At 33.8% G+C, this 23,498-nt stretch overlaps 2 protein-coding genes across 3 annotated transcripts in view; both read left to right on the top strand.

Annotated features, from left to right (window-relative positions):
- The first annotated feature begins 1,931 nt into the window (after positions 1–1,931).
- Sifa (SIFamide) lies at positions 1,932–2,860 on the top strand. Its single transcript, XM_026627954.2, has 3 exons — positions 1,932–2,196; positions 2,306–2,438; positions 2,769–2,860. Exons 2-3 carry the CDS (start codon positions 2,306–2,308, stop codon positions 2,858–2,860), a joined length of 225 nt encoding a protein of 74 aa, XP_026483739.1. The 5' UTR covers positions 1,932–2,196.
- A 332-nt stretch (positions 2,861–3,192) lies between these two features.
- The window catches only part of Didum (dilute class unconventional myosin), a 50,304-nt gene continuing 29,998 nt past the window's right edge, over positions 3,193–23,498 (top strand). Inside the window, exons 1-11 of one of the 2 annotated variants that reach the window (XM_026627907.2) lie at positions 3,193–3,577; positions 15,156–15,278; positions 15,630–15,748; positions 16,926–17,008; positions 17,556–17,678; positions 18,759–18,889; positions 19,691–19,910; positions 20,731–20,838; positions 21,496–21,611; positions 22,087–22,333; positions 22,792–22,928. In XM_026627907.2, the coding sequence (XP_026483692.2) occupies positions 3,551–3,577; positions 15,156–15,278; positions 15,630–15,748; positions 16,926–17,008; positions 17,556–17,678; positions 18,759–18,889; positions 19,691–19,910; positions 20,731–20,838; positions 21,496–21,611; positions 22,087–22,333; positions 22,792–22,928 (1,434 nt within the window). In that variant the 5' untranslated portion in view covers positions 3,193–3,550. Of the gene's footprint in view, positions 3,578–15,155; positions 15,279–15,629; positions 15,749–16,925; positions 17,009–17,555; positions 17,679–18,758; positions 18,890–19,690; positions 19,911–20,730; positions 20,839–21,495; positions 21,612–22,086; positions 22,334–22,791; positions 22,929–23,498 lie in introns of those variants that run through there. The other variant, XM_064219458.1, reaches the window with a different exon arrangement.

Below are 23,498 nucleotides of genomic sequence, written 5' to 3'. Positions count from 1 at the left end.
TTTTAATTTTTAATGTTTATATAACTAATATATTATACATTATTTAATACATATAAGAGCATGAAATTCAGGATTTTCACGTGAATAGTCCAAATTTAAAGTGCGTGAAATGGTAACTAACCTTATGTAATAATATTTTATACTAAATCCGCCAAGATATCTTGCCTTTTCTGGTGTACATTTTATGTTTATTGGTTTAGCAGATTCTTTAGTTAGACATGACAAACAGTTCCTTATTTTTTAGTATTTAGTTGAAATATGTTATATCGAATAACTAAAATATTCCGAGTAGAAATAAATATTGACTTTCTCGAATAGCCTGTAGAACCTAAATTTTTGTGGTTAAATAAGGTATTTTATCTCATAAAAGGCGATGGCACTAAGTTTATAATAGAAATATTTTCAAACTGAATTTGTAGATTCACCCTTTTGAACGCAGGAATAAGAATACGCGTGTTCAAAAATTATAGGTCTTATTTTATTTGTCAATGAAATGTATCTTTTATATAGGATTTATGTTTAGAACCAAGATGGATCAGTTGCTCTAGCAAGTGATTCTTAATGTTAATTTATTTACATACATATATACGTTTTAGAATAAACACAGTCGGACAGACATACATAAGGGCATCTCATAATAAATAGTACCCACCACTCATAGACTTTGGCACCGCTAAAAATATTTAACATTCCTTCAACGCGGCCAACCTTGGAGTCTAAGATATAAGTTCCATTATACCTTTAGTTATGAACCGGAATATAAGATGAGAAGAAGGTATCTACCCAGGCGGACTACCATAAAGCCCAGTTACCACTTATAGACTTTGGCACCGCTAAAAATATTTAACATTCCTTCAACGCGCTGCCAACCTTGGAGTCTAAGATATAAGTTCCATTATACCTCTAGTTATAAACCGGAATATAAGATGACAAGAAGGTATCTACCTAGGCGGACTACCATAAAGCCCAGTTTAAAAACCTAATATATAAATGTGAAACTGAGTTTCTTTACTTGTTTATTTGTTAACCTTAACGTCTTAACTACTCAACCAATCGTCACGAAATTTTGATAAACTTTGTCAGGGGAACAGAATAGGATATATCTGTTCCTGTCCCTGCTCTATAAATCTATAGGACATGTAGTTTATTATTATTAAATATTTTACACGTTTGTTATTATTCGTAACTACTTATACTAAGTCTCTCACCAAACTGCTTTTATTAAAGGTTATTTGGGAGAAGTGATTAATATAATCCGATAATTCTGCTTTTACCGTTTGTTTTTCTTACAGTAAAAACTTAACAGCTGTTAAAGATACGGGGCTAAGTTTAAGATCTGAGAGGGTTTGGAGCTTATTCCACCACGCTGATCCATTTTAATTTAAATTCATTTAAATTAATTTTGGTGGACACACATATGGCAGGATAATTTCAGACACATGCAAGTTTCCTCAGGATTTTTTCATTCACCGTTAAGTAGGATTTTTCTTGAATTTTTATTCGGTTATAATTATGCCGCCTAGCCAGTAGTCCATCTCAGCTGCAAACATGAATAAAATTCAATCTATATTATTAGAAAAAAAAATAACAATGTTCTTGCTGGTTTCCTTTGTCGAATATCTATATATATTTTAGTAAAAAAAAATAATATAAGTGTAACTGAGTGAAACAGGATTGAGTTTGTGACTTTCCAGTTTTACTCAGTGGCCTATCTACCGTTCTGCTATTCAGGTTACCAGAAATATTCATTATTTGAAATAACCTAAAGAGCTTATAATTAAATTGACGTAAAATTGTTCTGTTAATTTTTGGTATGTATATAAAATTTTATGTACTGGATATTACAGTCTTTGAAATAAAGCATCTATTTTTCAATACAAATCCAATAAGATCGATTCCAATTTTAATAAACAATAAACGCTTATACTTAGAATAGAGAGAACAGACATATAAAGTTTACTTTGAGTTCATACGCTCTACTCGTATCAATATTATGCACTAACGAAGTTTTCATCCCTCGAGCTTTAGCCTTATCAGTGTCAATATGCGGTCAGAATCCAATAATCCTATAATTGAGAGGACGTCCACCATGTCCTAATTTCGTGCTATAAAATGGAGGGAAAGGCTCTCTCGAAATCAGTTGACATCTCGTCTTCAACAGTGATACCAGTATAGGAACATTTACCACAAGTAAAGGTAACTTATTCTTCTTTATATAAAAAGTTAAAATATCAATAAATCTATTTAAAAATTGATTCTTTTGATTATGTTCTTAGACGTGTTTAAAAATATGTTTTTATTACAGATGATCGCATTGATGAGGCTCACCTTCGCTTTAACTCTTGTAGCAGTACTATTTTGCTTAATAGATTTGAGTGAAGCTAATTATAAAAACGCCCCCATGAATGGAATCATGTTTGGAAAGAGAGGACCCTCAGGTAATTATTATTATAATTTACATCCTCTATTATTTTTGCAATATACTGTGGCGGATTTACAACAAAGCTAAGTAGACCTGATCTTCTTTTTAGTGCTTATAGTCAGAATTAATGAACAAAATTATTTTCGACGATATCACTTTTCATTGTGCTACCAATAAAGAAGCAAAAAACTATTGTGCAAAACATCCAAAGATTAAATACGTTTATTATACAGACACTAAGTCGCTTTAAATTGATTGGGTAGAACAGCAAACATTCAAAAACCGACACAGTGAAAAATACGAAACATAAGCACTGGCATTACAACAACTTTTTGTTTGCTTTTAGAATACGATTCCAGAGTCAAAACGCTGACAGCTCTATGTGAGATTGCAACAGAAGCCTGCCAGACGTGGTTCCCATCGCAAGAAAATAAATAGAACACAGATTTATGAACATGGACGACGAGACAATATTGACAAGGATACAAAATGATATATAATCGCACATAACATTTATGCGAAATATTAAATGCTTTAATATAATATAGTAATTATATTAGTAGAATTAGAAGTAGTAATTAAAGCTTCATTAAAATTTTCCATAAAATTTTCGTATGTGACTGATATAAAAATATTAATAAAATATTACTGCCTATAGATAGCCTTTTATTGCCGTTCTCTTTCTGCCAAATTGAGTTGAACAAATTTTTAGTTTTCACGTGAAATGGAACGCGTTTAATTGACCTACATTACCTATTTATGTGAAGTCATAACAATGGCAACACTCATGTGAACAAAATGATAATAACTTCCCTCTGCATTGTTAGCGCTTATTGTTTTTTATTCTAGTCACTTTTTACGTAACGTTTAGTTCCACCCGGAAAATATGAACTATTCTCGAGAGGAGAAAATTTGTTCGTGTTTTGTTGAATTTGACCTCACGAACTTTAGTTGTAATTTTGACACATGTCAATAATGCAGTGACGTCTCGCATTTCGCATCATATTTTAGCAATTTTAAATCTACCTTATTTCTAAAATGGATTTTCGAAGTTCCGAACTCGTGGTGAAATAATAAATCAGTTATTATTGTGTTATATTTTTTAAATTGTTCGATTGAAACCCCAAAATGACTACGAAGGAATTATACACGAAGGTAACATTTTATCATTTGTTTCTATTTTGTTTTTTTTTTTATTCTGATAAGGTATTCCGTCAAAATTTTGATTTTAGAATTCGAATAATATATTTTTAATTTTAATGTAATCTCGTTTTAAATTATTACGGATGTTAAACATTAACGAGATAATGATCGCTTTCACTATCTGTGTCAAATGCATGTAATCATATTGTTCACACACTTTTAATATGAATAATTCATAAAGACAATTTTATTGCAGATTTTTATGTTTACTATTATTGCATCACAGTGGCTGAATATCTAGGTCAAGATGCACATTACATTTAAAAACAAATTGACATGATTACTATCACAAATAAAGCTACCTCTTTTTTTATAACAATAATTTATATAGTTTTTTTAAAATTATACAAAACATTTTTTTTTTAAATTTCTTCTTAACTATTTTTTTTTAACTTCTTCTCTTTAATAGTTATTTTTCTTGTTAGAATCTTACTAGTTTGTACATTAAATAATAAAAGAAAAATATATGTTTATAATATTTTGTTATATACTCCATAACTTTTAATTGGTTTATTCAATTACCTGGAATACCTTCAAGTATTTATTTATGAGCAATAAAACCTTATTTATAACTAAACTTATAATATCAATAAAATTTATCACATCTCTAATATGACTCAATAATATAATTTGTATAGATAAGGTTTTACATATTATTAAAAAAAAAATAATTACAATGAAATGACACTAATTGAATTTAATAATTGATTAAACATAGTAAATATTTTGTTTTAAATCTTAGTCAACCAATACCTATAAATTTTTTTATAATACTTTAAATTTCTCATCTTGACTTTTCTCTATAAAAGAGTCAGTTGAATGTTATTCACAACTCATTCAAGCATTATTATTATCATTTCATTCATTCATTGAGCATATAAGTAATTTGCAATTGTATTACACGAATGATTTATCATAGCTTTATTACACACAAGATAAGGGATTTCCGGGACTGGTTCTATAATTAATATAGGTTTTTTCATCAATTAAATGAGGTTAGCAAATTTAAAATATATAAAAGGTTGGGATAATTACTATGTTCAAGAAGGAATTTGCAAACATTTTTTTTTAAACATCATTAAAGATAAAATAACAGGTTTGGAATGTAGATCTCCTTATATTTGCTGGTTCTTCTCAGGTCAGAGTATTTACTTTTCTGAGCAAGTACAATCAATAAGTGTAACAGTTGAGTATTCTCTTTTTGACAGTTCAAATTAAATATATAATATCATATGTATACAATATATTTTTTACATCAATGCATATATATTTATATGCAAATATGAATATTTTATAATCTATAGAATATTCTATAGAGTGACATGTCTTGACTATTTTTTTTATTTTTTATTTGAGCTTCAAATTTAGAACTGGATGATTTTATTATTGAGAATGTTTAATTACATAGTTATCAAATTAAATTTAATTATAGATATATATCAATAAAATCTATGATAAAAACATTTGATAAGAACATAAATTACAATAACATTATTATTAACAGATAATATAAACTATTTTTATCCGGTAACTATGTAAATGCATTCAGTCTGTCTATGTGTCGAGAGACTAACATTTAATAAAAAAAAAATCTACCTAGTTACAACCGGCTTATGTCAAGTTGTGCTACTAATTATCAGGATGACAGTTAGCAGTGAATAGCATAATGAGCCATCGGATAAACTAGTATGTTTTAGCACCTAGTACCTCAGGATGTTTAATATGAAATAACAAAAATATATATTTTTTAAATTGAACACAGACCAAGGTCAGTCATAAATAATCTTTATTTACATTATATTCTATCTACATAACTTTTTTTTGTCTAAAATAAATAAACACTTCAGCTAGTTTTAGCTTAGAGAATATGATGTCAGACATCTTACTTTGTAGATGATAGCATCAAGAAAACCTGTTTGTTAAAGATAATAAGAATATTAACTAAACATTATATTACAAAGAGTCTTAATAATGTTATGATTAATTTATTTACAGTAATGAATATTTATTTAGTACAAAATTCAGATGTTCAATTGTTTTTAATTCTTAACATCCTAAACTGATTTTGATGAAATATATTTTTATTTTGGTTAACCTTGTAACCATCAATTTGGACTGTTGGTGGTAATGTTACTAACATCTAATAAATATTTTTTTTTATTTCTTAATATTACATTTATTCTGATTGCCCAGATAAATAACATGTTATCCTCATTTTTAGCCTCCTTTCACTTTTTAACATTTTTGAACATTTTATTCCAAAAAAATGCATACAATATTCTGATTACTTACTCCAATAAGATAAAAAATATCAATAATAACAATCAATGCCTGTTTCTGTGTTGAGATTATTTTAGTCATATTTTATCATAATTGGTAGCAGAAAGAAATCGGGTAACACTAAAACATAATTATATTAAATACATTTTCTTTAGGTCAGTGTAGTATTTTGTGTTTTTATTTAATGAAATAAGATGACGGATGGGCAAATGGGCCACCTGCTGTTAAGTGGTTACCACCACCCATAGACATAGGGAATTTTAATCATTTCTCACATTTCCAAAGCACTCCAACCTTGGGAACTATGTTAATATGTCCCTGCAGTTACACTGGCTCATTCATCCTTCAAACCGGAACATAACAATACAAGGTATTGCTGCTTAGCGGTAGAATATGTCATGAGCGGATGGTACCCACCCAGACAGACTTCACCTTTCTTATACTAGTTTCTCTAGTCAATCGCTTCATTAATATAGTTCATTAATATGGTTAGGTCAAACTGCTGAAATTCGAGGTCCACTGTATAGAATGTTATTGGATTTTCTGACAAGATTCTCTCATGAGTAACTTGAGTTGCAAGTGTAGAAAGTGTTTAGTAGAGATTGGTAATCGATGTATTTTTCATAATCTTTAATTCAGTAACGTTTCCATACTTTATTGTTCTACTTTCGAATTGTGATAGGGCTTTGTGCAAGCCCGTCTGGGTAGGTACCACCCACTCATCAGATATTCTACCGCCAAATAACAGTACTCTGTATTGTTGTGTTCCGGTTAGAAGGGTGAGTGAGCCAGTGTAATCACAGGCACAAGGGACATAACATCTTAGTTCCCAAGGTTGGTGGCGCATAGGTGATGTAAGGAATGGTTAATATTCCTTACAGCGCCTTTGTCTATGGGCGGTGGTGACCACTTACCATCAGGTGGCCCATATGATCGTTCGCCAATCAATGCCATAAAAAAAAAAAAAAATTGTTTTTGAAACACACAGTACCATAACATCCGTCGATATTATACTGATGCTCAATTTGAAATAATGTTTGCTTGAACTCGTTTTTGTAGTGTTGAAATTTTTTTTCCAAATAATATGTATCTAACTGTACATCAGCACCAGAAGAAGGCTTTCATTAGCTTTTCATTATAATAGTAATTTGTATTTAATATTGTGTAAAATGTATCAATATCGATTAAATAAATAGTGCGGGTGACTTCTTATATCATACACATTTATTATATAATCAAATAATATATTATATTATAAATATAATACGAAAATAAATAGAAACGGATTCCATTAGATTATTGTGTGAATGTGGCCTTACGAAGATTGTTTCTTGCTGTTCGTTTTGGGTTCTTTGTTTTAATACCTATGTAAACATATTAATTAATCTGTAAATAGTTCACCTGACTGTCTATTTATTTATTGGAAATATGTCTATCAATCTCTATTAACAATATTATTAGTTTTACTTTAGTTTTAGATTTATACGATGATGTAATCTTGACCGCACAAATCAATCTCATTCGTGTCTTCTCCATCCTACGTGACATTGGTGAAGTAGTCTGTACCTAGTTGGCCAACTAAAAGTCATTAAACTAAGAATTGAATTAAATTGATAAATATGAAAAGAAATGGAATCAATTTCATTTTATAAACTAGATACTCGACCCGGCTTCGCACTAGTCAAATAAAAAGTTTATATTGAACGACAGATATACTAAAAAAATGTCTTGGTTTTGTCGAACATTCGCAGGAGTTTGTTGAATGACTCCCGTGTACTTGTTGAATGACTCAAGTGATCTACACTTTGAGTTTGCAAGTATGGCCTCCCATGCAGAGAGCAAGTAAACTTCTGTATCTTTCGGTCTGAACTTTTCCATTTGTATTTAGGTTAGGTTATTATAGTAAGGGAATAGTGAGCACTTGTGTTTCTCTCTGTGCTCTGTAAAAACTCCTGTGTAGAGCACAGCTTACGTGCTATACGCTTAGTCTTCGAATGGTTGCCGGCACCAAAGTTGGTCGGGTAACATCATCATCATATCACTACATAGTATAAAACAAATTCGCTACCCGCTGTCTGTCTGTAGATCATCGAAAACTACGCAACGAATTTTGATGCAGTTTTTTTTATAGATAGGAAGGAAGAGGAAGGTTTATTTAACGCATAATTAAGTAGAGAAACATTGATAATTTTAGAGGTTACTAATGAGATGTCATAAATAAACACATTTTTTTGCGCTTACATTGCAAACGCTGTCTGAGCTCTACGAGATAGGTCAAAAAAATGTAATCCAGTATTGTACACCATAAAACACCGCAATACAAAAAAATCCGCGATGGTATATGTCTATCTCCTAGGGATAATCTACAATAATTATTTTTTATCCATTACAATTTACGAAAAATAAAGGCTAACTTACGAAGCGATTTTAAGCAATACAACATTAATCCTTATCCAATTAAGTACCTTTAATACATTGTGCATTTAAAATAGATCAATATGGCCTTTTTCAGGATGTAATTTCAATGAATATTTTTGAATATATTAAAGATTTAAAATGAAGGGACATAGCGGTTTGTATTGTATAATGACAAAAACGCTGTGAACTTTGTATATAAAGTAATTCTGTAGTATATTTATTTTCAGTATTGCACCTTTGCGAAGCCGAGGCTTGTTGCTAGTCTGACTTATAAACTTGATAATTAAATAAAAAATAACCTTAACTGACTTTCGACGGGGAGGAATGTTGGGTTTATAATTATATTTGAATTTTACCCGTTTTCGGCATTGTGGTCATATTTGCAGTGAATCTGTTCTTGAACTTGTCCATCTTCTTGGTCATCTTATCTTTAACCCTTTCTAGCTGAATTATTTCTTTCCAAACTGATTATAGATTAGCGACAATTAGTTCGCAAATGTAATGTACTATTAAGTAATAAATTTTACATTGACATTTAATCGTCGAAATAAGTTTTCCAAGGTGTATTCCATCAACCAGCATTGGAGCAGCGTGGTGGAATATGCTCCGAACCTTCTCTTTAAAGGGAGAGGAGGCCTTAGCCCAGCAGTGGGAAATTTACAGGCTGTTAATGTAATGTTAATGTAATATTATTTAGTATTATCGACGCCCAAGAGAATTTTTGGAAATAAAAAATACACTTAAACCAACATAAAGAATGCCATAAGTAATGTATCGAAAAATTTTGGCAATAGTTCTTGGCTGGGAGCCCGTAATGTCTAATTTACAAGTTCGAAATTGATGTAAGCTCGATCGTGACGTGGTTTATAAAGTTAGTAACTACAGAAGTGTAATTTAAGGCGTTTATTGTGTGCTGTTTTAAAAATATTCGATAACAGCTTCGTCGGCATTCAAAACGCCATTTTTTCGAAAATCCATAATTAATCTCGTAGATTATTTAGGTCCTCGACCAATGACATCGCGTCAATTTGATGTCAAATGTTGTTTATTTAGCTTTTGTCATCTCGGGGTTGGAATAGACTATAGACTGATCGAGATGCAATGCGATGAGACTGCACAGGAATCATGTCATCTCTAATGTTAACTTTTCAGAAAATATTATAGTGTAGAAGTGAGCGCACAAACACAGGTCCCTATTCACACACTCTCAGAATCCGATGGGATAGCCAATCCGACACGATATACGTGCTTTCCTCGTCACGGGAGATTACACACTTCCAGACTCCGAACTGTTCGAAGATTCTTTGATAGAAAACCTCAATAGCTTTTTGGTCGGCCTGGCCGAGGGTAAGAACCCAGGACCTTTGGATCTGCTGCCTTATATCTAGCCACTAGATCAAAGAAGCGATCGAGCATCGTACCACGATGTGATGCCGTGTTCTGATTTCTTACGATCCACGTCGTACATTTCCACGACACGGCGTCGAAACTTGCCACGTAGGTCGTGTCGTGGGTATGAATTTTAGCTCCCATACTTTTAAATAATTTAATTAAACAAGCTGTGTCGTTATCGTTATATGGTAAAGCTTGCGCTAAATACATGCTAATTTCGCGTTACGTTTAATCAGAGCAAATGAATAGTTAACAAATCGAGCACTATAGAGCGTAAGCTCGGATTTGAATTGATTGCAATGACATTTTGTAACTTCGCATTTATTTCGTGAAATGTTGTAAAACGACTTACAGTGATACACTATTTTGATGCTTGTATCCATTAAATGTTATAATTATAATGGTCAATATCGCGTATTTCGTTTTTGCATATATATTTCGAGTTTATTTTAGCAGAATAGCAAATTGACTAAAATTTATTCAACGGTTTTCACAAGCAGTTAATGTTATAAGGGCTTATATTATTAATTGAAAAAGGTTATTTCTGTAATTTTATTTATTTGTCTCTTCTGATTTACAATACCTGATAATAATTTTATAAACGCGAAAATAACCCCGTCTGTCTGTCTGTTGCTCTTTCGCGTCCAAACCACTGAAGCGAATATGATGGAATTTGGTATGAATCAAACTTGAACTCCAAGGAACGATAAAGGGTTCTTTTTAAATCTAAAACCTCGGGCGATAGCTGTTCGCATATAAAAGGCTTACCATCTTAAATTTTTAATTACAAGTTTCATGACAATTGTAGTAATTTAAATTGAAAGTATGCATAAAATTTAAATATCTTCTTTATAGTTGTAATTCAGTTCGTTTCTAAGTAATAATAAAAATAGAAAATTTGTGCCAAAAAAAAAATGAAATGGGCGGGAAATATTTTAATAGAATAGTTATAATTAATTATTATCTGTCGAAAGTATTTTCGTTCATCTGCAGTTATTAGTGATCTGTGTAATCTTAACACATCTATCGTTGAATAAAACGAATGAATTCCATTCTATATTTAAATACTTTACTTTTTTAATGTGTATGATATTCAACCTTCATATGAAGCAAAGGTCGGTATTGATTAAGACGCCTGAACGTACAAGTGGCATTATCTGTTTGACTGATTTCTGTTTCGAATGTGGGTTGAACTAATTTTTGTTAATTGGATTATTGTACTTAAGTTTATATTTGACATAAAAAAGATGTATCATAAGCCTATTCCAATCGAAGTAGGAATAAACGTAAAAAAAAACATTAAGTTTACGTATTTCATGTGATTTGCCATTAAAAGGTTTTTTTTTGTAATTATATCCACTTTAATTTTACTTACAAAATTCCGATAACAGTTTTGTCGACGTTCAAAACGTCCTTTTTTCGTTGTTCATCTTAAATCCATAGTCAATATCATAGATTAATCAAACTCTCGGCAAATGTTGTTTATTCGGCTGTTCTTCTATGGGTGCAAAAGAGTTAGTTATAGTAGAGTTGTACCTGTGAAAACAAGATTGAAACTCACCGGAGAAAACGTCAGATCGTGAATTTTGGGTACTATGCGTCATTGATTATCATAATTTAATGATTATATTTGATATTATGTAAAAACTTAGAATTAAATACATATTCTTTAATACTAAATATCCAAGTTGAAGTTGTTCTTTGTTGATAAAACTTTATTTCTTTATTTTTTACTCTGTGTGCCGGCAGTTTTCAACATTTTAGATAATAGTTATTGTGGTTTTTCTGTCGAATAACATAAGCCCGAAGTCTGGATGTTTGAAGTGTTTACTCCCGTGCCTCGGAATACTGGACCGATTTTGACGGGACTTTCACTGGCAGATAGCTGACGTAATAAGGAGTAACTTAGGCTTTTTTTGTTAAATTCAAACGCGCACGAATTCGCGGGCACAGCTAGTCTTAGAATAAGATCTTATGCTTCTGTAGTTACACTGTCATGATGTTATCAATGCGTATTTTTTGCAGAAGAACAAAGCCTTTCCAAATCTTCGAAGGCTTTTAATTTCCGGCTTCCCTAAGTGTATTATGTGAGATTTCAAGCGAATGATATATAAGTATTACCGAGTGGTCGAAACTCGCGTTTTCTTGACGTAATACGACCTCAAACCTTTATTGCCCCATATAAGGCAGCCAAGATGGCCTAGGGGCTAGGACGCGTGCATCTTAACCGATGATTTCGGGTTCAAACCCAGGCAAGCACCACTGAATTTCATGTGCTTAATTTGTGTTTATAATTCATCTCGTGCTCGGCGGTGAAGGAAAACATCGCGAGGAAACCTGCATGTGTCTAATTTCAACGAAATTCTGCCACATGTGTATTCCACAACCCGCATCGGAACAGCGTGGTGGAATATGCTCCAAACCTTCTACATAAAGGGAGAGGAGGCCTTAGCCCAGCAGTGGGAAATTTACAGGCTGCTAATGTAATAAGGCAGCCAGTTTGAACTGAACTAGCGTCTCTCGTTTTTCAGGAGAAGTTTTAGAGCCTATTCAACCAAGCTGTAACACACGTGGAAGATTTACATTCGTCAGGTTTCCTCAAGATGTTCTCTTGAATCGTCGATTAAGAATTACAATCTTATTATATAACCGCCAATAGAGTTAAAGTAATGATAGTCTCGTCGTTTAGTCGTTTTAGGGTTCCGTACTTAAAGGGTAAAACGGACCCTATTACTAAGACTCCGCTGTCCGTCACCAGGCCGCATGTCAAGAACCGTGATTGTTAGACAGTTCTTTACAAATGATGTATTTCTGTTGCCGCTATTAAAACAAATATTAAAGTGGGGCCCATACAACAGACATGATATTTTGTCGTCCATCGTACACGAGTCCGGTTCCCTTCTCCTCCTCGTCTACTCCTCTCCTCTTGGCCGGGTTTTTTTAGGTCTGGAGTTCCAACCAGTCTTTTTTAGGTTTTTATTTTTTTATATTCTGATATTATGCTTATTTCCGATAAGAATGATCTTTATGGTGTCGATTAAAAATATACGTAACGTCGAATTGATAACATCGCTGTGCTATCACGATATTGAGTTCTGAAATTGATAAAATTTCAGTTCGATGTTATTCTTACGCTGTCAATTAACCCCAGTAAATACCAACTGCTGTTGAACTGCCACCGATGAACTAAAATTACTAATTTTTTTTTATGGCTTTGGTTGGCGGACGTGCATATGGGCCACCTGATGGTAAGTGGTCACCACCGCCCATAGACAAAGGCGCTGTAAGAAATATTAACCATTTCTTACATCACCTATGCGCCAACCTTGGGAACTAAGATGCTATGTCCCTTGTGCCTGTGATAACACTGGCTCACTCACCCTTCTAACCGGAACACAACAATACAGAGTACTGTTATTTGGCGGTAGAATATCTGATGAGTGGGTGGTACCTACCCAGACGGGCTAGACTTGAATCCTATATTGTCTTTGATGTTACTGCGCTCTAATTACATCCAGTACACGAATCGTGTAATACTTCATGATGAACATAATAGGTACATTTAAAAGTCGCTCGCATATAGTTTAACGGTGATAGGGTTTTGTGCAAGCCCGCCGATTCAGCAATACTTAGTATTTTGGTTACAGTTCCGATTTAGTGGGTCAGTGTAGCACAGGCACAAGACATAACATCTTCGTTCATATGGGCAATGTAGGGGATAACATTACTCACAGCGCTAATGTCTAAGTGTGTTGGTGACCTTAGAATCAAGTGGCCCATTTGTCCGTCCGGTTACTTAAATCATGAAACAAATGTTTTCTTCCTAGGAAATAGTTGATTGGGATGTCTATAAGGTCGGAGATAGAGGGAATTCGGGATGTTTTGACGAGGTTGACATACTTGCGGTCGCGTCGCGGTATATTTACAACAACATTGTGTATAGCCACAATAATATTGATTGTTTAAAATAAACATTGACGAACTTTGTATAAACACGAGAATTGACGAATAAATTGTAACACGAGGTTAAGTCTCCGCGAAGTTAATTAATCCCTTCTTCTTCCAACGTGTTTTCTGTATATGTAATACAAACAGTCGCCTGCAGCTCTGCTCGTATTTTAGGGTTCCGTTGTCAAGTGTTAAGTACAAGAATATAGCCTATATAGCCGACTTTCCTTAGGGTTCAAACTTGCTTACATTGCATACCAAATTTAGTCCAATTCGATTCAGTGATTTGGCCGTGAAAGCGTAAGAGATAGTAACTCTGACTTTTTCGTATTTATAATATTAGTGCAGATAGAAAACATTGATAAGTAAGGCGTTTTGCTTGATTAAAGAATACATCTTTTTGTTTTATCTTTTTAATAAAAAAGAATGTGTGTATTTTGGTCCAACGCGCGTACCGATTCAGATTAGCCGTTCAGATTCATCAGATTGTGATGAACACTTCGGCGACTTTTGGGTACGTTTTTGGAGGTTCCTGGTCCCAAAAAATATTGTTATATATCTTTTTCCTTAAGTATAAACTTTTTACCTGAAGGGTAGCTAGTCCACGATAAAGCGTTTCGTTAGTATTCATTATGTGATTAACATGCTGATGTAATTTAATTAAAGGATTCGAATAATCACTAAGTTTTTCCTCGTGATATATTTTAATAGAATTATGTAATAAGTTCAATTACGTAATAAAAAAGTAAAGTAAAGGCTGTGCATGTCCCAATGTTTGGCTAAATCCTCTCTCCCTTTGAGGAGAACGTTTGGAGCTAATTCAACCACGCTGGTCCAATCTCAATTCAGTGGCTCTCGCGTGGTTTCCACAATCATCGGTTAAAATGCACGTGTTTTTTTATAGAGACTTAATACATATATGAAACAATTATTTATTTAACCATTATAATAGCTGTAGTAAACGTAATATTGTATTAATTAATATTTACATAACAACACCAATTACCTTAATACTAACTTTGTATTTTGATAATTGCAAAAAAATACAATACATATATCATCAATAATTTAACAAGCAATAACAATTATTCTAAATCACAAAATTTTATTAAACCTTAAATGTTAACACCTTGCTGCTCCAGGAAAGAGTAAAGAATAAAAAATGTCCTGTACGGATCTTCCATCACTTATATAAGCTCACTGCAAATCACATGATTCACAATATTGAACAGTAAAATCAAAGTACCCTTCTATTTAGTATCAATGTTATCAAAATTAATTATTATTATTACAGAATTTATTAAAACATACAATAAATAATGTAAGCGTTTTTGTAATCATCTAATTATTTAATAACTTTTTGCTTAATCTGTCACACGCATTCTAACTATTGGGCCATCTCAGCTCACGTCCACATTCACGATATTTTATATTTCCTTCTAGAAGACATTGTTTACAATTTGCATCTTAATTTTCTTATATTGTTATATAGGACGCCCGTATATGGTTGGAGCATCCTCTATACGTATGGGAGGGTGCAACCGTGACCAGTGATTACCGTTCCGGCGTCCTCATCGTGAAGATAGACCAGACTGGTGAAATTCGACAGATTAAAGTGAGTATGATTTCTGGAAAGCTGGGAAGATAAATAAACGCAACGACTAGAAAATAAGAGATAAAGTTGCGGAAGAATATTGGACTAGGTTTTTTTAATGTGACTATTAATGTTAAGAAACACATGCAACATTAGAATATTTCTAAGTCTAAGTCCGTAGCGATATTTTCTCATTCGAACTAAGTCGCAGTTCATTTACTGATAAGATCGTTGAAAAGTACCCAAATTAAGAGTTCTAAAAATATGCATTAATAACTTTACATTGTAACCTATGAACACACAGAACGTAAATAAGTAGTTATCGCTTTGTATTATTTTTATATCAAATGTTAAAGTTTTGGTTTATTTTAGATCGCAGACGAAACGAAGTTACCGCCGCTACGGAATCCATCGTTGTTGATCGGACAAAACGATCTCACATCACTGTCGTATCTACACGAACCGGCTGTGCTACACAATCTAAAAGTCAGGTTAGTAATTAGTTTTCAATAGAAGAAGCTCGTTGTTTTTTTGTCACAATAATCATTGTAACGAGTTTACGGATTAATTTAAGAACAATAAAAACGTTGTATTTTAGTTAAAGTAAATAAAACTTAAGTTGACTAAGCATTAACATTAATATATGTATTATATATAAAATGTCGAACTTTTTCGATAATTTTAAATATAAAAGAAGTATCATCAAATCAATCAAATATTATTAAAATAATGTTAAAATATTATTACGCCTTTAATAAACATTAAAAATAGAATATGACCTAAAATAATTCCTTGTGGAACCCCCACACTTACAGGTTTAAAATTTGTTGGTTATATAGTGCTTCAATGTACTACGTCGAGCTTTTTTGAATATGTAATAAGAATTAAAAATACTAGTTACCATGTCATGACCGCGTGGAATGCTAGCATTTCCCTGTTGAATCGCAATTCCGATCCTCTGGGCAAAAAATGAACCAGCTTCCTGTCACCAGTGGAAACAATAGGGCGAGGTGTTATACTTTTATTTAGGGTTTTGCGCTACTTAGATCTATTACCCTTTTTAAATGAAATCAAATGTGATTCCTAAAACAGATTGATTGTATAGTACGGTCTTATTGACTGCTGTTATATTAAATGTGATCTATCGTATCAATACTACTTATTAGCAGATGGCCCCACCTGTTCAAACAATACGATACTCAACATTATACATATTATTATTCAAAACAAATTGTTTCAATGGAAACCCAACTAAATAGATACGATTGGTACAAATTATCCATTAATAATTTGTACCAATGTTGGGATTGGGTCTCTTTTTATGGATGCGTTTTGTAGATTGGTCGCAGATCACCAAAAGTGTTGGTTATATGTGTTTCAGAATATCTTTTGACATTTCAATACGGGCGAGCGACTTCACACGGTTCAAAGTCAGTGAACCAACATTTGTTGACTAACAAAAACATGAAAATGATTAAAAAATATGTAAAATAATTAATCCTTAGAAATAATTAAAGTATATATTTATAATCGTTTGCAAGTTTTTATTTATGCCTTTTATTGACGCGGTCTTTTCAGTAGACCGTGGTCTCATCAGTAGACCGTAGTCTCATTATGCGGCCGTAGTCTCAATCACTTAAAATTGATATCAAATACTTTTTGTTACAGATTTTGTGATCGCAATGCCATTTACACGTATTGTGGGATCGTGCTCGTCGCTATCAATCCTTACTACGACTTACCAATATACGGTAGGTATAGCAAGTAGACAAGTTTATGTGAATTTTATTTCAAATAATTAAAATTTAAAACATTCAAAAATTTGAATCTTCATTCAATATAGAATATTGATTATTGTCAATATACAGTTTATTGATTGTCAAATGTCTACCATCGCTTTGGAAAGAAATACTTTAGACTTGGAAAATTCGGTTGGAAATTTAGTATCTCAAGGATGTAAAGTGGAGTATCTCTGAGGCGTAGTATCAGTTCAGATAGATTGACAATGGACGCAAGTTACAAGATTCTCCAGGGTTCAATTTTATCCGTTTCTGTGGAACCTCGCCTTTGTTTGACTTTCGATAGCAGCTCTGGTGGTACCTACCTAGGCTTGCACAACGCATATGTATCAGTATTTCATTTGACACATGCACCCTTTACGATGTTTCCGTTCATCGCCAAGCAGTAGATGATTTATTAACACAACTCAAGAACATGAAAACTGAGTACTGATTGCCCGTATTTTAACGACCCCCCCCCCCCCCCCCCCCCGATTTTTAAATGATATATTTTCTACAGGTGATGAAACAATTATGGCATACCGTGGTCAGTCCATGGGAGACTTGGATCCCCATATCTTTGCGGTGTCAGAGGAGGCCTACACGAAACTTGAGAGGGAACGGAGGGACCAGAGTATTATCGGTGAGCAATTGTCTTTGTAATAAGGTCGTATATAGAAAATATTTTTTATAAGGTTTGTTTTATTAATTCATGACTGAACGATTTCTAGAAAAAAATTTAATGAAATATATGGTACAGTATCCTCCGTTTTCTAAATGTAAATCATTTCAAGGTACAATAGGTACGCAAGGCTTAACAGATAAATGTTTTAGAAAAATAAAATGGGACGATGCAACGTAGCATAAATTGTTGTTTGATATTACATCACTGACTGCCCTTTGAAGTCTCACTTGTATTAAACGTTGCTCTTCGGACTCCGTCTCGTGGGCTGCTGCAGTCCTCTCGCCGCGTATGTAGGCGATGCAGTGATTCATGGGGAAGGTTTAGGTGTATAATTAATTAATATTTTGTTTAAATTGACGGGAATTAATAAAATTGAAGGTCTCGGAAAAGACCGATCAATAGAGATGTACAATAACGCCGATTATCCGAACACCGATTAACCGTTTCGGTCCTGAGCGTAATATAAAAAAATATATCAAGTGAGTGCTGTCATAACAACAACAACAATTCGCTGGAGTCGAGATATATTTCAACGGTTATGGTTGCAGAACTGTGTTTGTTAAACTTTATAAAGTCTAACAGTATCTAAAACGGGATATTTACCATGTTTTTTATTTTTATTTGGTGGAGCGGTGGTCTCGTGAACAAGACATTCGTAGATAATGTCGAAATATCGAGCTCCACCAAATAAAAATAAAAAACATGGTAAATATCCCGTTCTAGATACTGTTAGTAATAAAAATAACCATGTTAATTTAAAATCTTTTATAAAGTCTGTTCTATGTGTGACAGTTCGATTTTCTTTATTACCAGTCTATGTTCGATTATCCGAATTTTCGGTCCCAAATGATTCGGATAATCGGCGTTCTACTGTATGTTATATTATAACATAACAGTTTTATGTAGAACCTTATTCTACCAATGGAGAGTTTTATAAATTTCTCATTAAATAGGCGATACAAACAAACAAACCAGTCATAATATTAGTATGGAATATAGATATGTACATATAGATTCTTTTGTTTATCTGTTATACAGTGAGCGGTGAGTCAGGCGCTGGTAAGACGGTTTCAGCGAAATACGCGATGCGATACTTTGCTGCTGTTGGCGGTAATGCCAGCGAGACTCAAGTCGAGAGGAAAGTCCTCGCTTCGAGTCCTATCATGGAGGTATCTCGTATGATTTGTTATATAAACAAGTAAAAGTAATATGTTAAATTTAAATATATGTGTGTGTTTCATTTTAAAAAAGGGGTCTCGTGGGACACACCAAACAAGAACACAAAAAAAGTTTATACAATTTTATTTAAACTAGTATAGTATAATAAAAAGAGATGGAGAGAAAGACAAGGAGAGGTATAAGGCGCCTGGAGGGGGTAAACAGCTTTTTCCGTACGTGATGATTTCTGGTAGTTTAGTGTAAGCTGCGTAAAAGAACTTCGTCCGAAAAAAACTACAAATATAAATGTTGTCTTATTTGAAATAAATAAATAAACTTGTATTCAATTAATAAGTAAATTAAATATTAATATAATTTCAACAGTGTTAAACAGATGAAATGTCTCATCTGTTTTTAAGAGAGCACTGTCGACTGTGTTTCAAGGTTTTTAGTTGGCTTAGGGACGGTAGGTTTAATTGTATATTCTATATCACGTGTTTTGTCGATAATTTGATTTATTTTGTTATTCGATCTTTAAAAATATGCTTTTAATATTTAAGTTAGGATAAAAAAATTGTGCAATTGTAACGTTTTAATTAATTATTTTTATTATATTATACAAAAAAAATTTGGTCTACTCAGTAGACCGTTCGTATTTATATATTTCAGTTATTGCATTACCATCTACCTTTATAATAAGTTTTTATTTCGATACGGTCTATTCAAAAGAAAATGGTCTACTGAAAAGACCTTTACTTAAAAAGAACAATAACTTTATAATGGCGAAATTGTAACGTTATATTGTTATTTAGGCGATAGGCAACGCAAAAACAACCCGCAACGACAACTCCTCCCGCTTCGGAAAATTCATCGAGATACACTTCGACAATCAATACCGGATATCCGGTGCGAGCATGCGCACATATCTCCTGGAAAAATCCAGGGTCGTGTATCAGAGTCCCGGGGAACGGAACTATCATATATTCTACCAATTGTGTTCCGCGTCACATTACTTGCCGGAATTGAAGTTGGGTAAGTATTTTATACGTACTAGTGAATTGACAAGACAGCCATTTCCTTAACCACGAAAAAACATCGACTTTAGAGTCCGAGATTCCTAATTTGACTTCTGGGTCGGTCTAGTAAAAACAAATAACCCCATCTGTTCAGTTTTTCTGTCAAGTAATTCTCATGACCAGGTCATGACTCGGCCAGCACGTAAAGTCGCTCTGGCCAACTCTCTACCCGTCTTATCACACTAGGAGAGTTAGAGTCTGTGTGCATCATCATATCAGTATTTGTGACTGGATTCTTATTCTACTGCGTCCTATTTAGTACTAACTCCCTCACAGCTACGCCCACATGTGCTGAACAAAGCAGTCTTTAGGTAGCTTTTGTATTGTAAGGTCAAGTTATTTATATTTCAAATTTCATCCAAATCTGTTCAGTAGTTTTTGAGTGGAGAGTAACAAATATCAATCCATACTGAAGACTCAGCTTCAAGTAAATAGGAACGTCAAATAATTAAAAATATTTAATATAGTTTACAATATTTATTTTTCCAGTTTTTATTACAATCGTCCATTATCTTCCGCCTTTCAACCCAGATTAACAATTCCCATGTCTAATTCAAAAATATTCTTCCTCTACTTTTATTTATAAAAATGTCCAACAAAAAAGTATTCATCACATTTATATAATTCTGTGATTGAATATAACTCAATAGCTAAAAGCTATACAATCTTAAATGATTATTTATAAATATTTTACATAAAATAATTTATAGGCTTACAATACCTACAAAATTTTGAGTTAAATAATTTATTAGCATAAAAATTTGTTTTTTTTTTAGATCATCAGGACTCATTCCACTATCTGAACCAAGGCGGATGTCCCAACATCGATGGCGTGGACGACTTGAAGGCATTCAATGACACAAAGAACGCCCTTACAATACTAGGCAAGTATTATTAAAAGTATTTATATTTAAAACTGGCTGTACCCGCGACTTCGTGCGCGTTTGATTTTAACAAAAAAAATATTGTTGTAGTCTAAGTTACTCCTTATTACATCAGCTATCTGCCAGTGAAAGACCTATCAAAATCACTTCAGCCGTTCCAGAGATTAGCCGGAACAAACAGACAGACAGACAAAAATTGTAAAAAATGTTATTTTGGTATATGTACCATGTATACATACAAAAAAATGGGCTATTTTAATGTTACAAACAGACACACCAATTTAATTATATGTATAGATAAATGATAAATGAATAGATAACATTTAAATTAAATCTATGAAGAAGGTCGGAAGTACATTTTAGTGGAATACACATGTGGCAGAATTTCGTCGAGATGAATTATAAACACAAATTAAGCACATGAAAATTCAGTGGTGCCTGCCTGGGTTTGAACCCGAAATCATCGGTTAAGATGCACGCGTTCTAACCACTGGGCCATCTCGGCCATCTCGGCTCGGAGTAAACCTGCATGTGTTAATGAAAATCTGTCACATTTGTATCCACCAATCCGCATTAAAGTAGTGCTGTGAAATAATCTCCTAACCTTATCCTCGTGAGTGGTCGTGGAGTTGTGGTTGAGTGAGGGATATTTCGTAGGCGTGTCGGAGTCTGAGCAGCAGAACATGTTCACGGTGCTGGCGGCCATCTTGCACCTCGGCAACGTGCGGCTCGCGTGCGACCCCGACGCCGACACGGACGACGCCTACATCGACGTCAGTATTACCCCCCACTAAGTCTGAACCTTTTTTGAGATGACCATAAATTTGCAATTTTTGCTTATTAATTGTAATGTAAGATATCATATTATTTTACGAGTTAGAATTAGCGTATTTCATTTTATGACTTTATACAAGCCACCCAGATTGGCTTGTATAAAGGCGTAAAGGCGCCACTCAATGAATACTTATTATTGTTGCGTTCTGGTCTGAAGAGTCAGCCAGTGTAAATACATCTCTTAGGTCGGTGGTGCATTGGCGATGTAAGGAATGGTTAATATTTCTGACAGCGCCAATGTCTATGGGCAGTGGTGACCACTCACCATCAGGTGGCCCATTTGCCTTTCCGCCAACCTACACCACAAAAAAGAAAAATATCGGCACATCGCATCGTATAGCAGTTGATACCGAAAAGTCCCAATATGGAATGATTATATGGCACCACTTACGGCCCGTGCGGGGACTGCCGCAGGTGGACGACGAGCACCTGGTGGCGGTGTGCTCGCTGCTGGCGATCTCCAAGCTGGAGCTGTCGCGCTGGCTCACGCACCGCCGGATCGCGTCGGCGCACGAGGTCATCGTCTCCCGGATGGACATTCGGAAGGCCGTCTTCGCCAGGGACGCGCTGGCCAAGAGGCTCTACGGGGAGCTGTTCGCGTGGCTCGTTCAGGCCGTGAACCGGGCTTTGGATACAGGGCATGCGAAAAAGCATTTTATCGGTGAGTTCTAAAGTCGAAAATGGCTTGTCAAAAGTTTATTTTCTTAAGGTATTTAAAATTTCAGTATTATTTCAATCAATTTTTCTTTTTAGTTAAGAGATACAGTATCAGCAGCTCACTTCGACTTTCATTAATAATCTTTCACCTGTCACGAAATTCAAATTATTTGGTTTTGTCAGAGCCCAATTGCAAATATAATTTGATTTCTTTACCACATGTATACTTCCTGTATCTTTATACTTTTTTAATGGCCACGCCTATTTGATACACGCGATAAAATCCCACGAGAGATATTTGTTCATGTGGCATTATTTACAAGAATGTTACAGAAATTGTTCCTCAAATTCGGGGAAGTTAGGAATTAATTGCCTAGTACAGCTATTAAACCACGATTAATAATACGTTGGGATTGGTACGGAACATTAAAACATGTCAAATAACATGCTGTTCTTCCGAAGGTGTTCTGGATATCTACGGGTTCGAGACATTCGAGATAAACTCCTTCGAGCAGTTCTGTATCAATTACGCCAATGAGAAGTTACAGCAGCAGTTCAACTCCCACGTCTTTAAGTTAGAGCAGGACGAATATATTAAGGTATAGTTTTATTGAACATTAGAAAGAGATAGAGATATATTTTTATATTAAAGCTCGGCGAATTGTTTTAACAAATAAATCGAACTTTAGTAAATTACATTAGATTAGCAGCCTGTAAATTTCTCACTGCTGGACTAAGGCCTCCTCCCCCTTCGAGAAGAAGGTTTGGAGCATATTCCACCACGCTGCTCCAATGCGGATTGGTAGAATACACATGTGGCAGAATTTCGTTGAAATTAGACACATACAGGTTTCCTCACGATGTTTTCCTTCACCGCCGAGCACGAGATGAATTATAAACACAAATTAAGCACATGAAAATTCAGTGGTGCATGCCTGGGTTTGAACCCGAAATCATCGGTTAAGATGCACGCGTTCTAATCACTGGACCGTCTCGGCTCTTTAGTAAATACAATAATATATTTCAATTTCCTTTTTGTAACATAGAGGGAGACGGACGGTCAAAGAGCCACCACCTTTTGATGGTAAGTGGTCACCACCGCCCATAGACTATGGCACTGTTGTAAAATATCACCGTTATCAACCTTGGGAACTATGATGATGATTTAT

The sequence above is a fragment of the Vanessa tameamea genome, chromosome 28, assembly GCF_037043105.1.
Source record: "Vanessa tameamea isolate UH-Manoa-2023 chromosome 28, ilVanTame1 primary haplotype, whole genome shotgun sequence".
NCBI lineage: Eukaryota > Metazoa > Arthropoda > Insecta > Lepidoptera > Nymphalidae > Vanessa > Vanessa tameamea.
This window is presented reverse-complemented; position numbering and strand designations above follow the sequence as displayed.

Excerpts from the sequence above, each read along its gene's own strand:
- Sifa (XM_026627954.2), top strand. The coding sequence starts at position 2,306 with ATGATCGCATTGATGAGGCTCACCTTCGCTTTAACTCTTGTAGCAGTA. Across the intron at positions 2,439-2,768 it reads TGGAAAGAGAGGACCCTCAG|AATACGATTCCAGAGTCAAA; the intron begins GTAATTATTATT and ends GTTTGCTTTTAG.